Source organism: Pipistrellus kuhlii, unplaced genomic scaffold, assembly GCF_014108245.1.
Source record: "Pipistrellus kuhlii isolate mPipKuh1 unplaced genomic scaffold, mPipKuh1.p scaffold_m20_p_6, whole genome shotgun sequence".
Lineage (NCBI taxonomy): Eukaryota > Metazoa > Chordata > Mammalia > Chiroptera > Vespertilionidae > Pipistrellus > Pipistrellus kuhlii.
The window spans coordinates 105,435-125,176 of record NW_023425562.1 but is presented as its reverse complement, the minus strand read 5'-3'; the positions used below and the strand labels follow the sequence as shown (position 1 = coordinate 125,176).

Genomic DNA, 19,742 nt, shown 5'->3' with positions numbered 1-19,742 from the left:
TGTAGCAATAATGAGGAGGACCAGGTGGACTGTCGACATCTATTGAGTGTTGTATGCCCGCAGCTTTCCCTACCTCTCACTTAACCTCACAGCCACCAGATAGGCCTACACCCATTTCACAGATAGGGCAACTGAGGCTCCTAGATCAGTGGTTGCCAACTGGTGGTCCATGAGGTCCCAGTGGTTGGTGACCACTGTCCTAGAGGGTAAGCAACGTTCCCAAGGCCACAGAGCTATAGAGTCATTGAGGAGGCACTGAAATCCTCAGCTGTTTGACTTCAGAGTCTTTGCTGAGTATGTCATATTCAGGGACTTCTGCCCCCCAGCTGCCTGGGGTGCTGGGTTCCTCAGGAATCCTATGGGGGTCTGGGAGGTTCTGGAGAGAGGGGGGCTGACATTCTGGCTGCACCAGGCTCTGGGCATCAGTGAGCAGGAGAGGATGGGGGTCTGTCAGGCAGGTGGCACAGGAAGGTGGGCACTGAGTCCAACACATATCCCAGGGGAGGAGCCCGTGGGGTATCTCAGGAAACAGGTTTGGGGCCCAGGAAGCAGTGAGGGGGAGAAGCTCCTGAGTGACCATGAGTCCCTGCTGGGAGGTGAGCCTCTGTGGAGATCCCCATTGAGCTCAGGGGTCTTGCCTGGATGTGCATGATGACACCGTCATAGGACAAGGAGTGCAGAGGGCCCTCCTGTCCCAGACCCAGCCTCATGCCTCTCCCCAGGCACAGAGGAGTACAGGCCCAAGGGAGCACCCATCCTCCAGGTGGGGATGTGGGAGAGCACCCATCCTCCAGGTGGGGATGTGGGAGAGCCCCATCCTCCAGGTGGGGATGTGGGAGAGCCCCATCCTCCAGGTGGGGATGTGGGAGAGCCTCCTGCCTCCAGGGTGGGGATGTGGGAGAGCCTCCTGCCTCCAGGGTGGGGATGTGGGAGAGCCCCATCCTCCAGGGTGGTGATGTGGGAGAGCCTCCTGCCTCCAGGGTGGGGATGTGGGAGAGCCCCATCCTCCAGGGTGGAGATGTGGGAGAGCCCCATCCTCCAGGGTGGGGATGTGGGAGAGCCCCATCCTCCAGGTGGGGATGTGGGAGAGCCCCATCCTCCAGGTGGGGATGTGGGAGAGCCCCATCCTCCAGGGTGGGGATGTGGGAGAGCCCCATCCTCCAGGTGGGGATGTGGGAGAGCCCCATCCTCCAGGGTGGGGATGTGGGAGAGCCCCATCCTCCAGGGTGGGATGTGGGAGAGCCTCCTGCCTCCAGGGTGGGGATGTGGGAGAGCCTCCTGCCTCCAGGGTGGGGATGTGGGAGAGCCCCATCCTCCAGGGTGGGATGTGGGAGAGCCCCATCCTCCAGGGTGGGATGTGGGAGAGCCTCCTGCCTCCAGGGTGGGGATGTGGGAGAGCCCCATCCTCCAGGGTGGGGATGTGGGAGAGCCTCCTGCCTCCAGGGTGGGGATGTGGGAGAGCCTCCTGCCTCCAGGGTGGGGATGTGGGAGAGCCCCATCCTCCAGGGTGGGATGTGGGAGAGCCCCATCCTCCAGGGTGGGGATGTGGGAGAGCCCCATCCTCCAGGGTGGGAATGTGGGAGAGCCCCATCCTCCAGGGTGGGAATGTGGGAGAGCCCCATCCTCCAGGGTGGGGATGTGGGAGAGCCTCCTGCCTCCAGGGCCTTTCCACAAAGAAGTACTCACTCGATGTAGAAACTATTCCCTCCACAGCTGGTGACAAACTCGAGAGACTTGTCCACCGACTGTGGGTGGAGGATCTGGTCGGTGTGGCTCTCTGTGGGCACCAGGAGGACACGGACCTGCAGGGAGCATGAGCATATGCTTGGCTTTCCAGCAACTCGAATCACCAGCTGCTGCTCATCACTGTGCAGGATCAGTGTCCCCTGTCACTAAGCCCAAGACCAATGAAATGAATTTACACAAGAGTCACAAGAACCCCAAGGTGGTATGAAGGCTCACTCCGTGACCCGTGCAGGAAATGATGGGGCAGGCAGGCCCCTGGGAGAGCTGCTCAGAGTGGCAGCCTGGACGCTGGGCGGGGATGGGAGGCCTGGGGGTAACCTGGGGCCAGTCAGGACCCTAGGGCCAGGGGAGCCACACCTGGGGACCCCCAGATCTACAGGGATTGCTGTTCTGTATTTTAAAAAATATATATTTTACTGATGTCAGAGAGGAAGGGAGAGGAAGGGAGAAGCATCAATGATGAGAGAGAATCATGGATCGGCTGCCTCTTGCACATCCCACATTGGGGATCAGGCCTGAAATCTGGGCATGTGCCCTGACCTGTAATCCAACAGTGACCTCCTGATTCATAGGTTGACGGCTCAACCACTGAGCCATGCTGGCTGGACCCGTTTGGTATTTTTAAAGGTGAGCAAACTGAAATGGCAGGACCAATGGGACGATCGTGCATGACGTGCCCGGAGCTTATCTTCCGTCGTGAATATCTGCAGCCGTGTGCAAAGTCCTGCTGGCTCTGCTCCTGAGCGGTTGAGACTCTGCCAGTAACAACGCTGCAGGGAGTTTCAAACGTCTCTGTCACCTGCTCAGTGACTGGCAGCTCACAGAGACCCCACTGCTCCCAAGTATGCAATTCAATAAACACTGCCAAGCCCACGTGCAGGAGGTGTGCCAGGCTCAGTGGGGACAAAACGAGTCAGGGAAGGCGGCCTTCTCAGAGAGCGGGGCCAGGCCTGAGAGCGCAAGCTGCCGGCTCCACGGAAGGCCCCAAGGGAGGCCCCACGGCATCAGCAGCCCAGGTGATGGGCACAGCAGGGGCACCAGTGCTGGGCAGGGCACAGGCCAGGTTTGGGGGTGTGTGAGGTCTCTGGGGTGGAGATGTGCAGCCCATGGTCCCATGTGGCCTGGAGCTCAGGAGGAAGCAGAGATGAATCCACAGGGGAGGGCGCCCCTCCCACCGAGGACCAAACCGAATGGGCAGGTGCAGAGGAGGCTCATGGAGGGAGATGATGGACAAGGGCTCACGGCTTACCCAGGGGAGTGCCAGCACATGGGGCAAAGGGAAGGAGAGGTCACGGAAGAGCATTAGAGAAGGCGAGAAAATAAACAAGAGAACAGAGCCATGGAAGCCACAGGAGGGGAGTTTTAGGAACAGAGGGGTCTCCCTGCTCCCGAGAGACCAGGTGGAGGGTAAGGGGGGGCCAGTGGAGGGTGAGGGGGGGACCGGTGGAGGCGGAGGGGGGCAGGCGGAGTGGGAGGGGGGTAGGCGGAGGGGGTGGGGGGCACGTGGAGCACGAGGCTAAGCAGAGCTCACATGGGCGTATTTTCTTCCTATCTGTCCTCTGTTATTCCAGTTTCCCTTGATTTTAATTGTCACACACTTTTGTTGTTAACAGGGAGCTGTAAAATTTAAACATTTTTCCATAAATATGCCTTTATGCCCCACCAGTGTGGCTCAGTGGTTGAGCATCGACCTATGAATCAGAAGATCAGGGTTTGATTCCTGATCAGGGCACATGCCTGGGTTGTGGGCCGGATCCCCAGCAAGGGCTGTGCAGGAGGCAGCGATCCATGATTCTCTCATCATTGATGTTTCTCTCCTCTCTCCCTCTCACTTCCTCTCTGAAATCAGTAAAGTATATTAAAATGCATATCTATGACCTCAATTCCTTGGAGGAATGATCGTCATGAGCCAAACACACAGAGCACAGGATGACGTCATGTGGAGATGGAGCTGGGGGCACGCAGACGCACCAGCACTAAGGACTTTCCTTCCGGAACCTTCACAGTCACAGCCACCTCCGGCTCCCAGACGGTGAATTCAGCCCGGTCCCCGGCGTTGGCCTGGTCCTGGCAGCCCAGCACGTGGGGGCAGAAGGAGGCACGGAAGACGCCTGGGCAGAGAGGGTCCTGTCACGTCTGCAAGGCCCTGGGAGGCGGGGCAGCAGCCGGCTCCCCGCTGCTCACCTGGCCAGCGCTGGCCTGCGTCCACAGACACCTGTGCGGGGAAGGCGGGGTGCGCCGGCTGGTGGAAGTGGATGACAAGGACGTAGCGGCCGGGGCGTGGCACACGTCCTCTCAGGGTCACGTGGCTCTAGGAGGAAAAGCAGAAAAACTCCGTGAGCCGCTGGGCGATGAGCAATCAGAACCGCAGGGAAGTTCCCGGTTAAAGCAATGCGAGCAGGTGTTGCCCAGGGAAGGAACGCCTCCACTGGAAGGTTACAGCCCGCGGAGGCGCCGCTGCAGGGACAGGGGGGTGGGGGGCGGTCGGTGCCGTCACGCTGGGAAACTGGCAGCTTATGCCAAAGTGGAACATATAACTGAGCAGTTCCAGATCTTAACCCCCGCCCAACAGGACGCAGAGCATGCTTGTCAAAAGGCTGCACAGAATGTTCTGAGTCCAGTTACCATGTGACAGCCATGGCATAGGGAGCCGGCGTGGCTCAGTGGTGAGCATCGACCTAGGAACCAGGAGGTCAGGGTTCAGTTCCAGGTCAGGGCACAGGCCTGAGTTGCAGACTCTATCCCCAGTGGGGGGCGTGCAGGAGGCTGCCAACCAATGGTTCTCTCTCATCATTGATGTTTCTATCTCTCTCTCCCTCTCCCTTCTTTTTCTAAAAAAAGGAGATCAATAAAAATATTTTTTTAAGTGACAACAGCCAACACAACAGTAGTGTCTGATGTGAATGGCCTGTCTTGAACCATAAACAAAGTGTAAGTCATATAACAGTTACAGCTTATTGTTCACATTGCATAATAAGGCTGCATCTGATGGGTTAATTCTTGGAACCAGAAATCCTTATTATACAAGGATAGGCACCTGATTTTTAAAAAAAGTCACTTTGGAGCAAAAAGAATAGATAATTACTATTATTATTTTTCTGTAAATTGACCAAAAGTATTCCTATCTTGTGTCAGACTGGCAAAACTGTGCCTGGGTGTGCTGCGGGACTTCAGTAATTCGCTGTGTGCCGTGAGCTGAGCAGGCTGAACGCTGCTCGAGAAGACCTGACCGAGACGTGTCTACTGAGAACGTCCTTCCTCAGCTGTGCTTGTGCAGCTGGTGGTACAAGAACACGGCCGGCCACAGCAGCTGCCCTAACAGTGCTTCCAGTCCAGCTTGGGAGGTAATGAGCCCGACAGTGTTAGACAGCAAAGAACCACAAGGACAGCGTGGCCCATTCTGTGGCACCGATATGAGGTGCCAGAGGACGGGCCATGCACTGCCCCCCGCCTCAGGCGGAGATGCAGGAGGACAGAGAGCCTCGGAGGGGTGGCACAGACAGGCTCAACAGACGCCTCACGTCTGGAACCTCCACAGCTGAGAGCAGAGGCTCCCACCGCAGGGCCACCTGGACTCCTGGGAGGGTGTGTAAACACGATCCCTCTAGCACATGTGTCAAACACAAGGCCCGCGGGCCAAATCCGTCCCGCCAGGCCTTGCAATGTGGCCCGCACCGCGCTGTCATCACTGCACTCCACTGCGTTTCCATCACAATGACAGTTTATGACTGTTCAGTAAACCATTCGGCCCGCGATTTAGGCTGGATTTTCGATTTTGGCCCCTTCTCTGATTGAGTTCGGCACCCCTACTGGAGATTCCACGTCAGAAACTCTGAGATGGGGCTTGCGAATCTGCATTTCTTTTTCTTTCTTTCTTTAAAAAAAATATTTTTATTGATTTCAGAGGGAAGGGAGACACTACTGTTGTGTTTGCTGTTGTATTTTAAACTCATGACCTGGGCCAGAACCCTGACTGGGAATCAAACTGTGACCTCCTGGTTCATAGGTCAACACTCAGCCACAGAGCCACACCGGCTGGACTGACTCTGCATTTCTAACACGTCCCCAGGTGGCACAGATGCCACTGGGTCAGGGCCACACACTTCGAGAACCACTGGCTCCAAACCCCCCCCCAGGGGGAGGGGTCCTACCTGCGGGGCCTCCACGGGGATGCCAGTAACCACCTCAGCAGACGGAGAAAGGTCCTGGGGCAGGAGAGGGGGAGGCCCCCCACGTGGGGCATCCAAAACCCACGCTGCCGGAGGGGTTTCGGGGGACACGGAGATGCAGGTGGCCCTGAAAAAGGTTTTTAAATCTCATTTAAAGATAACCCAAAGGAGAACTGCCGGTGGTGAAGATACAGCCTCTCAGCATAAGCCGGGGGACCCAGGGCTCTCCAGCCGCCGCCTCAAAACCACGACCTAAACAGACGACAGAGCCCCGTGCTGAGGGAGAGGGAGCAGCACGGAAACTCACGACCCTTCCCTCCGAGAACAAAGGCTGTTAGGTGAAGTCAGCCCAGCCGAACATGGCTATTCACCCCCACCCGCCACGGTGACGTAAGACTGTAAAACCACGGGAACTGCCCCGTCGTCCCCTCGGCTCCGCCTGGCCATGGCACAGGTCGCATGGCAGCGTCTATAAATTATGTTTGAATCCACAGCAAAACAACCCTACAAGCTGTGGTTAGCCAAGTCTCACAGCACCGTGAGGTGGGTCATCATGGCTTTTCACATGAAGAGCCTCAGACACGAGGATTAAATGGTTGTGGACTCACACAGGAGCTCAGAACAGAGCTCAGGTACCTTCCTGGGGGCAGGGTTCATGCCCCCCTCCCCTCACCCCCGCCACTGGCTGGCCTCCTGCCGTTGCAGGGCTCTTCACAGACTCCTGCGGCCAACGAGCTGGCTGGCTGGCTGTGACATCCGCCGCCAGCCTGGGCACCTTGGCCTGTGGGCACTTCTGAAGCAGGAAGTCACAACCTTACACGCACGCCAGTGTTGCTCAGAGCACACAGGGGCAGAGGAGGAGGCGCGTTACCTTTGGTTAGCCAACGGCCCGTAGCTGGCGATGCATCTGACTTGAGGCTTCAGATATTCCGTTGAGAACTCTTCAATGGGAACGATACACATCTGATGCTGCCGAGCAAACACAATGCAGAGGTATGCTGCAGCTCCCAGAAAAACCAGGGCAAGGTCAAGTGCACTCTGTAAAAAGGCTGTGAGGGCCCAGGCGCCGTGGCTACGTGGTTCAGCGTCAGCCTATGACCCAGGAGGTCACTGTTCGACTCCTGGTCAGGACACATGCCCGGGTGGTGGGCTGGATCCCCAGTAGGGGGCATGTGGCTCAGTGGATAGAGCGTCAGCCCACAGACAGAAGGGTCCCGGGTTCGATTCTGGCCAAGGGCACATGCCTCAGTTGCAGGCTAGATCTTTGGCCTGGTCAGGGTGCATGCTTTGAGGCAACCAATTGGTGTGTCTCTCTCCCACTCGCTCTGAAAATCAATGGGAAATATCCTCAGGTGAGGATCAACAAAAATAAATAAATAAACCCACGGGCACACATACCAGCAGGAGCCGGGTGCCGCGGGCTCTGAGCCTGAGGTCGGCGCTGGCTCGCAGCTCGTAGGTGGCCAGGCGGCTCCGGCCATCGGTCAGGGCGCTCCGGCACAGGACGCTAAAGGAGGAGACGTGCTCAGCCGACCCCTGGCCCCGCCTGGGCGCTTCCTGGGTGGCTGTGGCTCAGGCTCTGCTGTCGAAGGCCCGGTGGCCAGCAGCGAACTCCCTGCGCTGAGCAGGAGGGATGCAGCACGCCCAGCTGGGAGCGGCCTCCCCATGTCTGAGCTCACCTTCTCCAGGGGAACCGGTCTAGTCGGCGACAGAGCCCAGGGCCAGTCCTGTCTGCCTTTAAGGTATAGCTTCTGCGCAAGTTACCCACATCCTCTGACAGTTGGCAATGGTGCTGCCCCCTGGCCCCGCCACCACCTCCCACACACACTGAGGGAGCGTGGAGGCCGTGCCCGATGCCCTGAGGAGCCCAGAGCCCACCAACACCTTCCTCCTTCCCCATTTCCACCTGCACCTTCCCTCTGTCCCATCAGGCCAAGTCCAGGAACAGTGAAAAGGCTACGGTTTTGCCCTGGCCTGTGTGGTTCGGTGGTTACAGTTAGCCTGTGGGCTGAAGGTCCAGGTTCCATTCCACTTATAGCACGTACCTTGGGACAGGATCCCCTACTCCAGTCAGGGTGCACATGGGAGGCAACCAATCCATGTGTCTCTCACACTGATGTTTCTCTCTCTCTCCTCCCTCCCTCCCTTACCCTCTCTCTCTCATATATATATATATATATATATATATATATATATATATATATATGATATATATATATTTCTCCCTCAATACCATGAGCCTCCTGGGAGAGGTTAAACACAGACCTCTCTCAATCCCTTCTCCTCCATCTCTCTACTCTCTCTCAAAAGTCAACGGAAAAAAATATCCTAGGGTGAGAATTAGAAATTTAATAAATAAATAAATAAATAGGCCACAGTTTTGAACCAAGAATCCACTGTAATGGTGACACCCATAAAGGAAGTATTTTTTGAGGGATGCTCCTGACTTCAGTCTCTAGAAAATTTTCTTTCCCTTTTTTAACTGTATTTTTATTGCTTTCAGAGAGGAAGAGAGAGAGGTAGAGAGAGAAACATCAATGAGAGAGGCTGCCTCCTGCACGCCCCACACTGGGGATCGAGCCCACAACCCACACTGTGGCCTGACTGGGAGTTGAACCACCATCTCTTGGTTCATAGGTCGACATTCAACCACTGAGCCATGGGCCAGGCTTGGTAGCAACTTTTCTATCTGCGAATGTAATGTGAACGAGTGACACCCTGAAACAATGACCATCTCCGGAAACACCGGGTGGACAAAGGAGGCTTACAGCTCTTCATGCAGAAGACGATACAGGAGTTAATAAACAGTAACACAGCATAAACTCTGTTTCCGTTCTAACAACAGTAAACCTACGCTTGCCCAACCTGTATGTGAACAATTCATGCAGTGACTTTGGGGTGAGGGCTGAAAGGAGACGGTGTTAAAAGGCCAAACACAGCTGTGGCCTATCAGCAGCTCAGGGCGTCCTTCTCTCTTCCTTTCGAGGCTGGCAGGGCCCCGACCGCAGCAGGAGGGGCTGCAGGCTGCAGGGCTGCCGTTTGAAATAGGTTCTTTGGGTCACATATTGTCCAATTGCACCTCTTTGGCCTGTGGTGTATGTAGCTTGCTTTTGGCCACGTAGCAGCAAGGTAGAGAAAGGAACTATTTTAGCCAGAAACAACACCCTGAGCCTCCGGGAGTGGTGGAACACGGCGACAGGGACACCCAGTCCATGCGACACGGTGCTGGGGCCCTGACCGGGGCCGCGGGTGGGACACGCAGTGCTGGCCTGTCCACGGCCAGAACCACCTGCATTGGACTCGAGGCTCACCCCCAACCTGCCATCCAGACACAGGCCGTGAGCGGTGCTACGGGCCCGGACAGCGCCCTCTCTTCCTGGGCTTTGAACTCATTCCTCTGCTGGGCCTGGGGAGGCTCAGCCTCCTCCGGACTCGGAGCTACCAGGCCTTCCGGAAGCTTCTGTGGCTCCTGGTTGTAGGCTCCTACTCTGTCCCATGGAGGAGGGCAGGCCCTGTGCCCTGGGTGGAGGCGGGGGGGTGGAGTGCTGAACTGGAGGCAGACGGGCGTGCAGGAGCCTGGCCGCAGCCTGTGGCCCAGTCACGGGGATTCCTGGGGTGACCCGCCCGCCGGGAGTGCACATTCCAGCGGTGGCTGACGTCACCTGGAGAGGAAGTGCCTTCCGATCAAGAAGGAACATTCCGGGGAACTTTGCCCCATCTGGTGCCCCGATTACAAATCCAAACGCGACCATGTTTTTTGTCTTCTCAGTCATCAGCCCAGAGAAAGGGGTGGCTGGGTTTGGGGGTTTTAGGCTTTTGAAGGAGGGGCCTTCACAGCTCATCTGCGAGGCTGGCTGAGAGTGATGTGAACTTGGTGGCCTTTCGAGCCTCCTAAGTTTCCACTTGAAGCTGCTGAGAGCACCTCTTCCCACAAGTTCTCTCACTTGCAGGACAGCGAGCGTGTCAGCCCCTGCGTCACCTCGGACTGGACAAGAAGCAGCACGGGCAGCCTTCCAGGCTCGGCCCTGAGCGTGGTGGCCTGCTGCCGTTCCCGCCTGCTGCCTCTGAGTCCCAGGCCTCGGGATAGGGCCAGGGCACACCTGTCACGGCTCTTCACTTGCAGCCTGCTCTGCACAGCTGCCTGTGTTCTGGAATGTTATGCCAAGGAAACAGCTTTTTCTTTTTTCTTTTTTCTTTTCAGTCCTCCTGTGTGAGCCCCAACCAGGGCCTAGGCCAGGAAGGAGCCTGCAACCAGGGCACCTGCTCTTGAGCAGAATCGAACCCGGAACCCTTAAGTCCACAGGCCAACACTCTATCCTCTGAGCCACACCAGCTGGGGGGAACAACTGTTAATAAATCCTGGTCAGCCCTAAGCAGTGTGGATCATTGGACAGAGCGTCAGCCTGCAGACTGAAGGGTCCCAGGTTTGATTCCAGTCAAAGGCATGTACCTCGGTTGCGGGCACATCCCCATTTGGGCATGTGCAGGAGGCAGCTGATTGATGTTTCTCTCTCATCGGTATTTCTAGCTCTCTATCCCTCTCCCTTCCTCTCTGTAAAAAATCGATAAAATATATTTTAAAAACGTAATAAATAAATCCTGGCCAGAGCTCTTGGAAAGTGGACAACAGGTGAAACGTGACAATCCTTTTTCCTGTTTTCTCTCTGACAATCACCGAACGTGTGTGACCTCCATCTCGGAGGGTCATTGGGAGGGCAGCCTTTCCCGGTGCCACAGCCTGCGATCTGCCCAGCATTCGACCTGCGAGCACGTCCCCAGGCCCACAGGGGGCGCCAGCGAGGAAAATACAAAGGTTATGCTGCTTCCTGGGAACCTGTGCCAACATGGAAAGTAGAACAGACAGCTTTTCAAGAAAATGAGGCGTCTTCCAGGCACTGCCTACGAGAAGCCTGCCGGCCCCCACGCTGCTCAGAGACGCAGCCTCAGGAAGGAGCCCCTCCCCCCAGCTGACCCCAAAGACCTGCTCGAGGAACCCGGGCAGGCCTGGTACCTGTGCTGGCAGCTGTAGATGGCCACCTGGCCGGCCAGGACTGGCCCCGGGCTCCCCACGCGCACCTCGGCCACAGACAGCTGCTCTGCCTCGGAGGAATACTCGACCAGGACCACGTAGCGGCCGGCCCGCGGGACCCGCAGCGGCAGGTGCAGCTCCACCTGTCGGAGGGCCGAGCAGACAGGCGGGAGATGAGCCGGGCGCGCTCACACGGGCAGCCGGGAAACGGCTGCGCAGACCTGGGCATCCGTTTCCGTGGCATCGCTGCCAGGCCTGGGTCCTGCAGTCGGCTGCTCCGTGGAGAGGAGACCCAGTCGAACGCTCGTCACCATCGATCCCCTCCCATTCAGAGTCGATGGCACCTGGACTTCTACTTCCGAAACCTGCACCCTGCACGCAGGGGCTTCTACCCTTTCTCCTCGTCCATTTGCCTGGGTCTCCAGGTAAGAGACGCTCCAAAGCTTGAAGTGGAAAGAAATCTCCCGATGGGAAGTAAGAGGAAGGAAGTGGGCCTCGAGGCTTTAACTGATATTAATTAGAAAAGTTAAATTACATGGATGCAAATGACCACGGGGCGCAGCCAGCCACAGCCGCCGAAAAGAAGTTGGTGCACCTCCCCTGGCCCTGTGGGGCGTCCTTCCAGGTCCCGAACCTGGGAGCACCGGGCCAAGGGTTTTCAGCAGACATGGGTGGGGGGGGGGGGGAGTAATAGTTGTGACAGCCAATGAAAGGCTGCCCACCTCTCGGCCGCCGAGGTCCACCATGACGGGGTGAGCGGCGCTGGGCTGCCTCAGAGTCACTGGTCTCGGCTGCCCGTCCAGCAGGAAACGTGTGGCCTCACAAGCCAGGGCACAGGGGAAGCCGCCCAGTGGCAACTGTTGGTAAAGCAGGCAGCTGCAACAACAAGATGCGGCCATTACAACCAACACCAAACAGCACCCCGAGCACCCGGACACCCACCCACCGGGTACCCGTCCTTCCCCAGCACCATAGCGCCTACTCCAGGCGTCGGGAGGGCATTTCCACCCACAGGAGAACGGAGGAACCACCACATTCTGTTTTAAGGCCTCCCCTCACGGATGCAGGACCTTGAGTGTTACTGGGGCGTGCATCAGCATTTCCACAAGCTGCGGGTGCGAGCCGCTCTTAAGCACCAGCTACGGGCACAAGGTGCTGTGTGATTCTTAGTGAAAGCGGGTGGCCTGCTCCAGAGAGAAAACCACCCTGAAGTCATTTCAGAGCTTCCGGCTGCAGATGTGACCGGGGGCCCAGGAAACCCTGTCTTAGGGCGCGTGACACTCACTTCTCGTGGGGCGGCCCTACGGGTGCACAGGGCTCCGTGACGGGCAGCCGCAGCGAGGGGGCGTAGTAGTCCCTGGGGAGCAGCACCAGGTAGTCCTAGGAAATGAAGGCCGATAGGCAGTCACGCAGTGCTGGAGGCCCTGCTCTAGGGATAACACAGCGACACACAGCTGGCCACCACTAGGTGAGGCCACCAGCTGACCGCACGCACCAGCTCCCCCAACGTCACTCATGCGGGCCACCCTCCAATCCAGGGGAGACGTTACCGTCTCTTGTTTTAATTTTTTAAAATAAACTTTTTGTTAACTAGAGGCCCTGTGTGTGAAATTTGTGCACTGGGGGTAGGTAACTGGGGGTGTCCCTCAGCCCAGCCTGCACCCTCTCCAATCTGGGACCCCTTGGGGAATGTCCAACTGCCAGTTGGGATCAGGACATTCCTTTCACAATCAGGGACTGCTGGCTCCCAACCGCTTGCCTGCCTGCCAGCCTGATCACCCTGCCAGCCTGGTCACCCCCTAACCACTCCCTGCCAGCCTGAACGACGCCTAACTGCTCCCTTTTTGGCCTGATTGCCCCCAACTACCCTCCCCTGCAGGCCTGGTCCCCCACCAACTGCCCTCCCCTGCCAGCCATCTTGTGGTGGCCATCTTGTGACCACATGGAGGTGGCCATCTTGTGTGAAGGTGTGACAGTCAATTTGCATATTATCTCTTTATTATATAGGATAGTATTACAGATATCTTCCCTTTTGAAAGACTGGGACACATGTTCATTGGTTTTGCATTTATTTAGAAAATTTCAAGTCCTGACGTGTTATAATTCGGTAAATGTTTAGTCTGTGAGAAGTTGATAGAAGGTACCTTTCGTCATTTTGTCATGTGAGGGTAAATGTCACCATTGGTGTCTGAAAGGGAACCCATTAGCCTGGTGGGCATGGCTCAGTGGCTGAGCATCAACCTATGAACCAAGAGGTCATGGTTCTGTTCTCAGCAGAACCTGGGTTGTGGGCTCGATCCCCAGTAGGGGGTGTACAGGAGGCAGCAGATCTACAATTCTCTCATCATTGATATTTCTCTCTCCCTCCCTCTCTCTTCCTCTCTTAAAGCAATAAAAACAGATGAAAAAGAAAAGAATGACTGCTCACCAGGAGGACCCCCTCCACCTTGATGCAGGCCACCCACGACCCCGCTGCCAGTGAGAACGCGTCGGCCGGACCGCTTCCGGGGACGGAGACGAAGGCTGGCTCCACGCTGGGCAGAAAGACGACTCCTCTGCTCTGAGCAGCGTCTGTCAGAGAGAAACAAGCTCTCTCAGGCATCACTCTGGTAGCCAATCAGTTTCCCACGCTCAGTTCCCATCTGCAAACGTGTAGGGTAGTGGGCTGATCCTATGTATAAACCTTCTTTCTTCCTTTCTTTCTTTCTTTCTTTCTTTCTTTCTTTCTTTTTTAAAAAGATTTTTTAAAATATATATTTTATTGATTTTTTACAGAGAGGAAGGGAGAGAGATAGAGAGCCAGAAACGTCAATGAGAGAGAAACATCGACCAGCTGCCTCTTGCACACCCCCCACCAGGGATGTGCCCGCAACCAACGTACATGCCCCCGACCGGAATCGAACCTGGGACCCTTCAGTCCGCAGACCGGCGCTCTACCACTGAGCCAAACCGGCTTCGGCAATACCTTACTTCTTTAATTGCATGAACGTGTATGTAAGAACAGTCTGGAAAGACCTTGATAGGACGTGGGCAGTGGCGATCCATACTGGGATTGTGAGTCCCTTTTTTAATTCGTTAAGGGTTGAGTATATTAACTAAAGCCAATTGCTTAGAAAGGTCCTTGGCACCTTGTTTAATCGTCAAAAGAAACGTAATTACAACCCACAAGGAGAAAGAAAACAGGTCAACACAACAAGCACTCAGCTCACCAGCACTCACGTGAAGGAAAAGGAAGATGGGGTCATCACCATGCTGTCTCCTAGCAAGAGAGTCTGTGCTCACCCCGTGGGCTGGCTGGTAAACTGATAGGCAAGTCGTGTTTTAGGGCTTATCCTGGCTGCCCCCCACTGGGGAGCGAGCCCGGAACCCCAGCACATGCCCTGACCTGGAATCAGTGTGACTGCCTTGTTCACTGAGGCATGCCGCGGGACGGAGACAAAGACGAAGCCTCCTTTCTGAATCGGGCCCGCTGGCGCCACTGTGTGTCCCTGCCGGGCCCTCCTGCCGCCTGGAGTCTGTGTGCAGGTCTGGCAGGAGCCCTGACCCTCGCAGAACAGATCGCAGGGATCCACATTCCCATTGCCTTCTACGGCCCCCAAGACCCTCCCCCTGACCCCTGACCCTTGACCAAGGTCCCCACTCCTCCCGGAGCCCCAGCTTCCTGCTCACACACTGGTCTTAGTTAGCTTCCTGTGCTCACCCAGTGCTCGGGGAATAGGTTGGTTTGCCTGAGGCAAGGGAACTGTTTAGGCGGGAAGTCAAGGTCCCTCACCGCATCGCAAGGCAACACGCACTCTCCTGTGAGCAATTATAAACTAGCTTTCCTGTGGTGACATCACAGCCCTCAGTGTCCAGCCAAGCACACAGGTTGCTACGTGGCTGTGTAAATGGCTACTAATGAGCAATGTAATAGCAAAGTGCAATAAGCAGGATACTGAGGAATGGGGCAGGGGCAGGGGCAGGGGCAGGAACAGGATCAGGGACAGGACAGGGGGCAGGGGCAGGAACAGGCGCAGGAGCTGGGGCAGGGGCAGGGCGGGGCACTGCGAGCATTGTCTGGGTCAGGCCAGCACCGGACGGATGTGACTACAGAGGAGAAAATGTTTCCCTGGTCCAGTGGTCGGCAAACTCATTAGTCAGTAGAGCCAAATATCAACAGGACAATGACTGAAATTTCATTTGAGAGCCATATTTTTTAAACTTAAACTATATAGGTAGGTACATTGTTATTAACTTATTAGGGTCCTCCCAAGCTGGCCACTCAAGGGGCCAAAGAGCCACAAGTGGCTCGAGAGCTGCAGTTTGCCAACCACTGCCCTGGTCCACCGTTTCTTATTCAAAAAGGGGCCTGAAAGTGTACCCACCTGCCTTCTCCCCGGATGGATGAAGAGTCACAAGGCCAGCCACCGCCTCCGCTCCAGGGTTCACACACCTCAGGACAACACGGAACTGAGCGCGGCTTGACGGCCCCACGTTCAACAGGACCCTCACTTCGTTCTGAAAGACACCGAGGGCCACACAGTGCAGACGGCACACGGGCCACACAGCAGCTTCATCCACGTTTCACACCGGCTCTGGTGTACACACATTCACATGCCATGTACACACATGTACACCCACACATAGTGTGCACACAAACACATTCACCTGTAGTGTGCACACATGCAATCCACATGTAGTGTGCACACAAACACACTCATATGCCGTGTGCACACATGTACATCCACACGTAGTGTGCAAACACATTCACATGCCGTGTGCACACACACATGCCATATACACACATGCATATTCACATTCCATGAACACATGTTCACATTTACAGATTGTGTATACAATGCACATTCACATGTAGTGTGCACACATACACACTCACATGTAGTGCACACATACACATTCACACATAGCATGCCCACATACATAGTGCACACACATATTCACACCCACTCAATAAGCACAGATACACACTCTCAATCATGTGTACACACACATACACAGACGTAGGGCACACATTCATATGTAGTATATAGACATGCACACCTAATTCACACACATGCACACACCAAGCACACACATGCATACACACGTACAACCTCACACCCACTCAGCAGGCGCCTGTACTACTGAGGAAGGTGGAAACGCGCAGCCTGGCAACAAATCGAAGTCCCTCACAAGGAAGGTGCGTGAGAGGCACTCCCTCGGCCCCGGGTCCACCATGACTTTAGTAAGCGGCAGGCAGAGTGCATGGGGAGGGCAGGTCGGGGGAGTTACACGGGGCCACAGAGGCCGCACAGCTGGGAGAAGTGAGGTGGGAGAGAGGACAGGGGAGAGGTGTCCAGCGCCCGCTCACTTACACAACACTTCAAATGGTCACAGAAACTGAGGGTGGCTCAGGAATGCTTACAGACCCCCCCACGCGTGGGAGATGAATCTGGGTGTAAGTAAACTGCACTAACTAAACTGCACTCAGTAATCACAAGAAACATCTCAGGCCCCATCCAAGCAGAACAGGGGCCTTCAGATGCTGTCGGCGGGGCATCCTGACATCCACCAACCCCTGTGCTCACACAACGGAAGTGCCGCTGAGCCCAGAGAGGAAGGAAAGACCAGGCTAGTTTAAAGCACAGACGACATGATCCAATCCAGGTGGGGCCCAAGGACGGCTCATGACACAGCAGCTGTGGGACATCTACCTGTGAATACTATGCAGCAGTAAAAAAGAAGGCTCTCATACCTGTGAGACAGCCTGGAGGGACCTGGAGAGCATTAAGCTGAGTGAAATAAGCCCGTCAGAGAAAGGCAAGTATCACATGATCACACTCATGTGAATCTAATAAACCAAATAAACTGATGAACAAAATAGACACGGAGCCATGGAAGCAGGGAACAGAGTGCGGAACCTCAGAGGGAGGGGTAAGCGGAAAGGGATTAGCCAAGGAATTTATATGCACGTGCATAGCCCAGCGACAGACACTAGCGCAGAGAAGGCCTGGGGAGGGGACGAGGGTGGGTAGAGGGGGTCAGTGGAGGAAAAATGGGGACATCTGTAATACCTGCAACAATAAAGATAAATAATAATAATAAAATCTGGCCAGAGTGGCTTAGTGGTTGAGCATGAACCTATGAATCAAGAGGTCAGGGTTCGATTCCCGGTCAGGGCACATGCCCAGGTTACAGGATTGATCCCCAGAGTGTGGTGTGCAGGAGGCCGCTGATTCATGATTCTCTCTCATCATTGCTGCTTCTATCTTTCTCTACCTCTTCCTTCCTCTCTGAAATCAATAAAAATATATTTAAAAAAGAAAGAAAGGAACTTAGAGATTTCCAAATCAGTGGTTCCCTTGATTTTTTAATCATTTTTGAAGGAACAGTGGTGGAGCGAGAAATCTGTGATGTGAACGTCTGGGTAGAATGCCTGTTCTGGGAGTTTCAAAAAGTAAAAAAAATAAAGTTCAGCAACATATTGGAATATGTTGGAATAATTTAGGTCAACTTGTTTTTATTTCCCACAACTGGCTTAAAGAAAACAGGTCTCATGTTAAAATGCAGCCTAATATTGTTGGGGAAATTTCCTATAAACTGTCTCCAGAGAGAAGCACCATTTTTCTTTAATCCCCTCGTTTTCTGATTTGGTGACCAAATTAAACTAACAAGAAGCTGTGAAATGGATGTATATGTGTATCAGTTAAATCCAGCCCTACCCCGAGCCCATGCTCTTCCTTATTTTGCAGGAGGAAACGGATCCTGCAGTCGGCCCTGGGGAGAGTCACCTGAAGCTCGTGATGAGGCCGGGCCACGCACCTGCAGGGGGGTCATCTGGGCGTACCCCCTCCAGCTGAACTCGGGGAACTCCAGGGGGTCAAACCCGAAGCGCAGCTCCCTCCCGTCGGGGGTGGTGCCGTCCTCGAGCTCGTACTTCATGTGATGCAAGTCCGGGAAGTAGTGGTTGTCTTCCGGCCTTTCACAGACAGAAAGCAGACACGGATGCCACAGGTCAGGCTCACAGACCATCCGACGACCCGTTAATGCCGCCAGCTGCCGCCCAGGACTCCACCACCCGACAGGGCACGTTACATATGACAGGCAGGGCGCCGAGCTTTCTCTCTGAAAGCTGGCTTTCACTCATGTGAACACCCACAGGACACACCCAGCACCCACGCTCCCTGCATCCTGCCCCCAGCATCAAGTGAGGGCACGCTGAGCACAACACATGTCGGCAGCATCCTTCCAATCGTCCTCAAAGGGCACCCATAGCTCAGCAAAGTCGTTAGGTTACTTACTCTAACCCATCCATCCATCCATCCATCCATCCACCTATCCACACACCCATCCATTCATTAATCCATCCATCCATCCATCCCTCCACCCATCCACACACCCATCCATCACCCATCCACCCATCCATCCATCACTCACAAACTCGTAGTCACTCTTCACACTAATACTAACATCCATGTGTCAGGTACTGTTAGGAAGACCTCAGACACAGTAGTGAACATGTTAAGTTTATAAGTTACGTACATACACTCATGTACGATCACTAGAATGACCTTTCTATGCTTTGCTTTCTCTTAAACTTCATGCCTATTAATGGATTCCTTTCAAGAGTCCAAAAATGGCCATCACAGAGAAGGATCAAAACTATCCTAACACTTTAAGTGCAAACGACTTGGAGTTCTTCAAGATGGCACGCCAGGCACCCCGGTCACAAGCTAGCAGCAGTTGGCAGGTTTGAAGCCTCGCTGCAGACGCCTCTGAGACTTACCGCTGGCACGCCTTCCCCACGACGTGTTCCCGGCACACACACGCCCCCGCGGGCCCGCTGCACATGGGGGTGATGGCCCCCCCCACGTCACACCGACACCCTGAAAGTCAGGACACAGAGGGGTCACCCTCAGAGCATCTCCCGCTGGACGCCTCCCTGCCTCGAGGAGGAAGCCGTGAGCCAGGGCCCTGGGCTCTGCCCGGCCTCTAGTGTGTTTGAAATATGTACGAATCTCCCAACCGAGATGGCACAGCCCCCACGTGTCCATTAGGGGGCAGTAGCTCAGATCTGAAAGCTATTCAGCAGCTCAATGCCACCATAAACAGCTCTGCTAACGGAGGGGCTGCGGTAGAGGCAAGAGGAGAGATATGGGACAATCCCTCCCACAGCTTTATTGTTTGAAACAATAAAACCCTCAGAGTCCTCCTGGAGGGACCGGAGAGCATCCCACTGAGTGAAAGAGCCAGTCAGAGAAAGACAAGGGCCACATGATCTCACTCAGGTGGACTCTAACAGTGAACTATGGACAAAGAGGCCCAGAGACGTGGAAGCTCGGAGCAGTGGTGGGGTCTCAGAGAAAGGCCGGGTGCAGGGGAGATTAACCAGGGAATTCCTGTCACCTATGCATGGCCCATGGACAGAGGCAGCCGAGTGGCGAAGGGGGGGCGATTGGGGGAAAAGAGTGGGACATCAGTAATACTTTCCACAATAAAAGTTAGTTTTAAATAAATAAATAAAATAAAACAATATAATCTCTAAAAAAATCCCGTGAGCGTTTTTAATCTTACAAAATATATCTTTAAAACAACTAAGCCTCAAGGTCATTTATAGCGACCCCTCAGCCCAATAATGTCTTTTCTTTTCCTTTTAAAGTATATTTATATTGATTTCAGAGAGGAAGGGAGAGGGAGAAAGAGAAAGAGTCCATGATGAGAAAGAATCATGGATTGGCTGCCTCCTGTAGCTCCCACCCTGGGGATTGAGCCCACAATCCCGACCTGTGCCCTGACCAGAGGACCCTTCAGACCACAGG

General features: G+C 55.0%; 1 protein-coding gene across 2 annotated transcripts in view; it reads right to left on the bottom strand.

Moving 5' to 3' along the window:
- Positions 1-19,742, bottom strand: part of LAMA3 (laminin subunit alpha 3) — a 133,522-nt gene that overhangs the window by 62,731 nt on the left and 51,049 nt on the right. For both annotated transcript variants that reach the window (XM_045574212.1, XM_036418463.1), the window contains 13 exons: positions 18,710-18,809; positions 17,746-17,902; positions 15,309-15,441; positions 13,373-13,515; positions 12,230-12,324; positions 11,667-11,820; positions 10,927-11,087; positions 7,314-7,422; positions 6,787-6,884; positions 5,898-6,042; positions 3,931-4,057; positions 3,718-3,857; positions 1,687-1,802 (listed from right to left, as the gene is read on the bottom strand). In XM_045574212.1, coding sequence (XP_045430168.1) covers positions 1,687-1,802; positions 3,718-3,857; positions 3,931-4,057; positions 5,898-6,042; positions 6,787-6,884; positions 7,314-7,422; positions 10,927-11,087; positions 11,667-11,820; positions 12,230-12,324; positions 13,373-13,515; positions 15,309-15,441; positions 17,746-17,902; positions 18,710-18,809 — 1,678 coding nt within the window. The remainder of the gene's footprint in view (positions 1-1,686; positions 1,803-3,717; positions 3,858-3,930; positions 4,058-5,897; positions 6,043-6,786; positions 6,885-7,313; positions 7,423-10,926; positions 11,088-11,666; positions 11,821-12,229; positions 12,325-13,372; positions 13,516-15,308; positions 15,442-17,745; positions 17,903-18,709; positions 18,810-19,742) is intronic.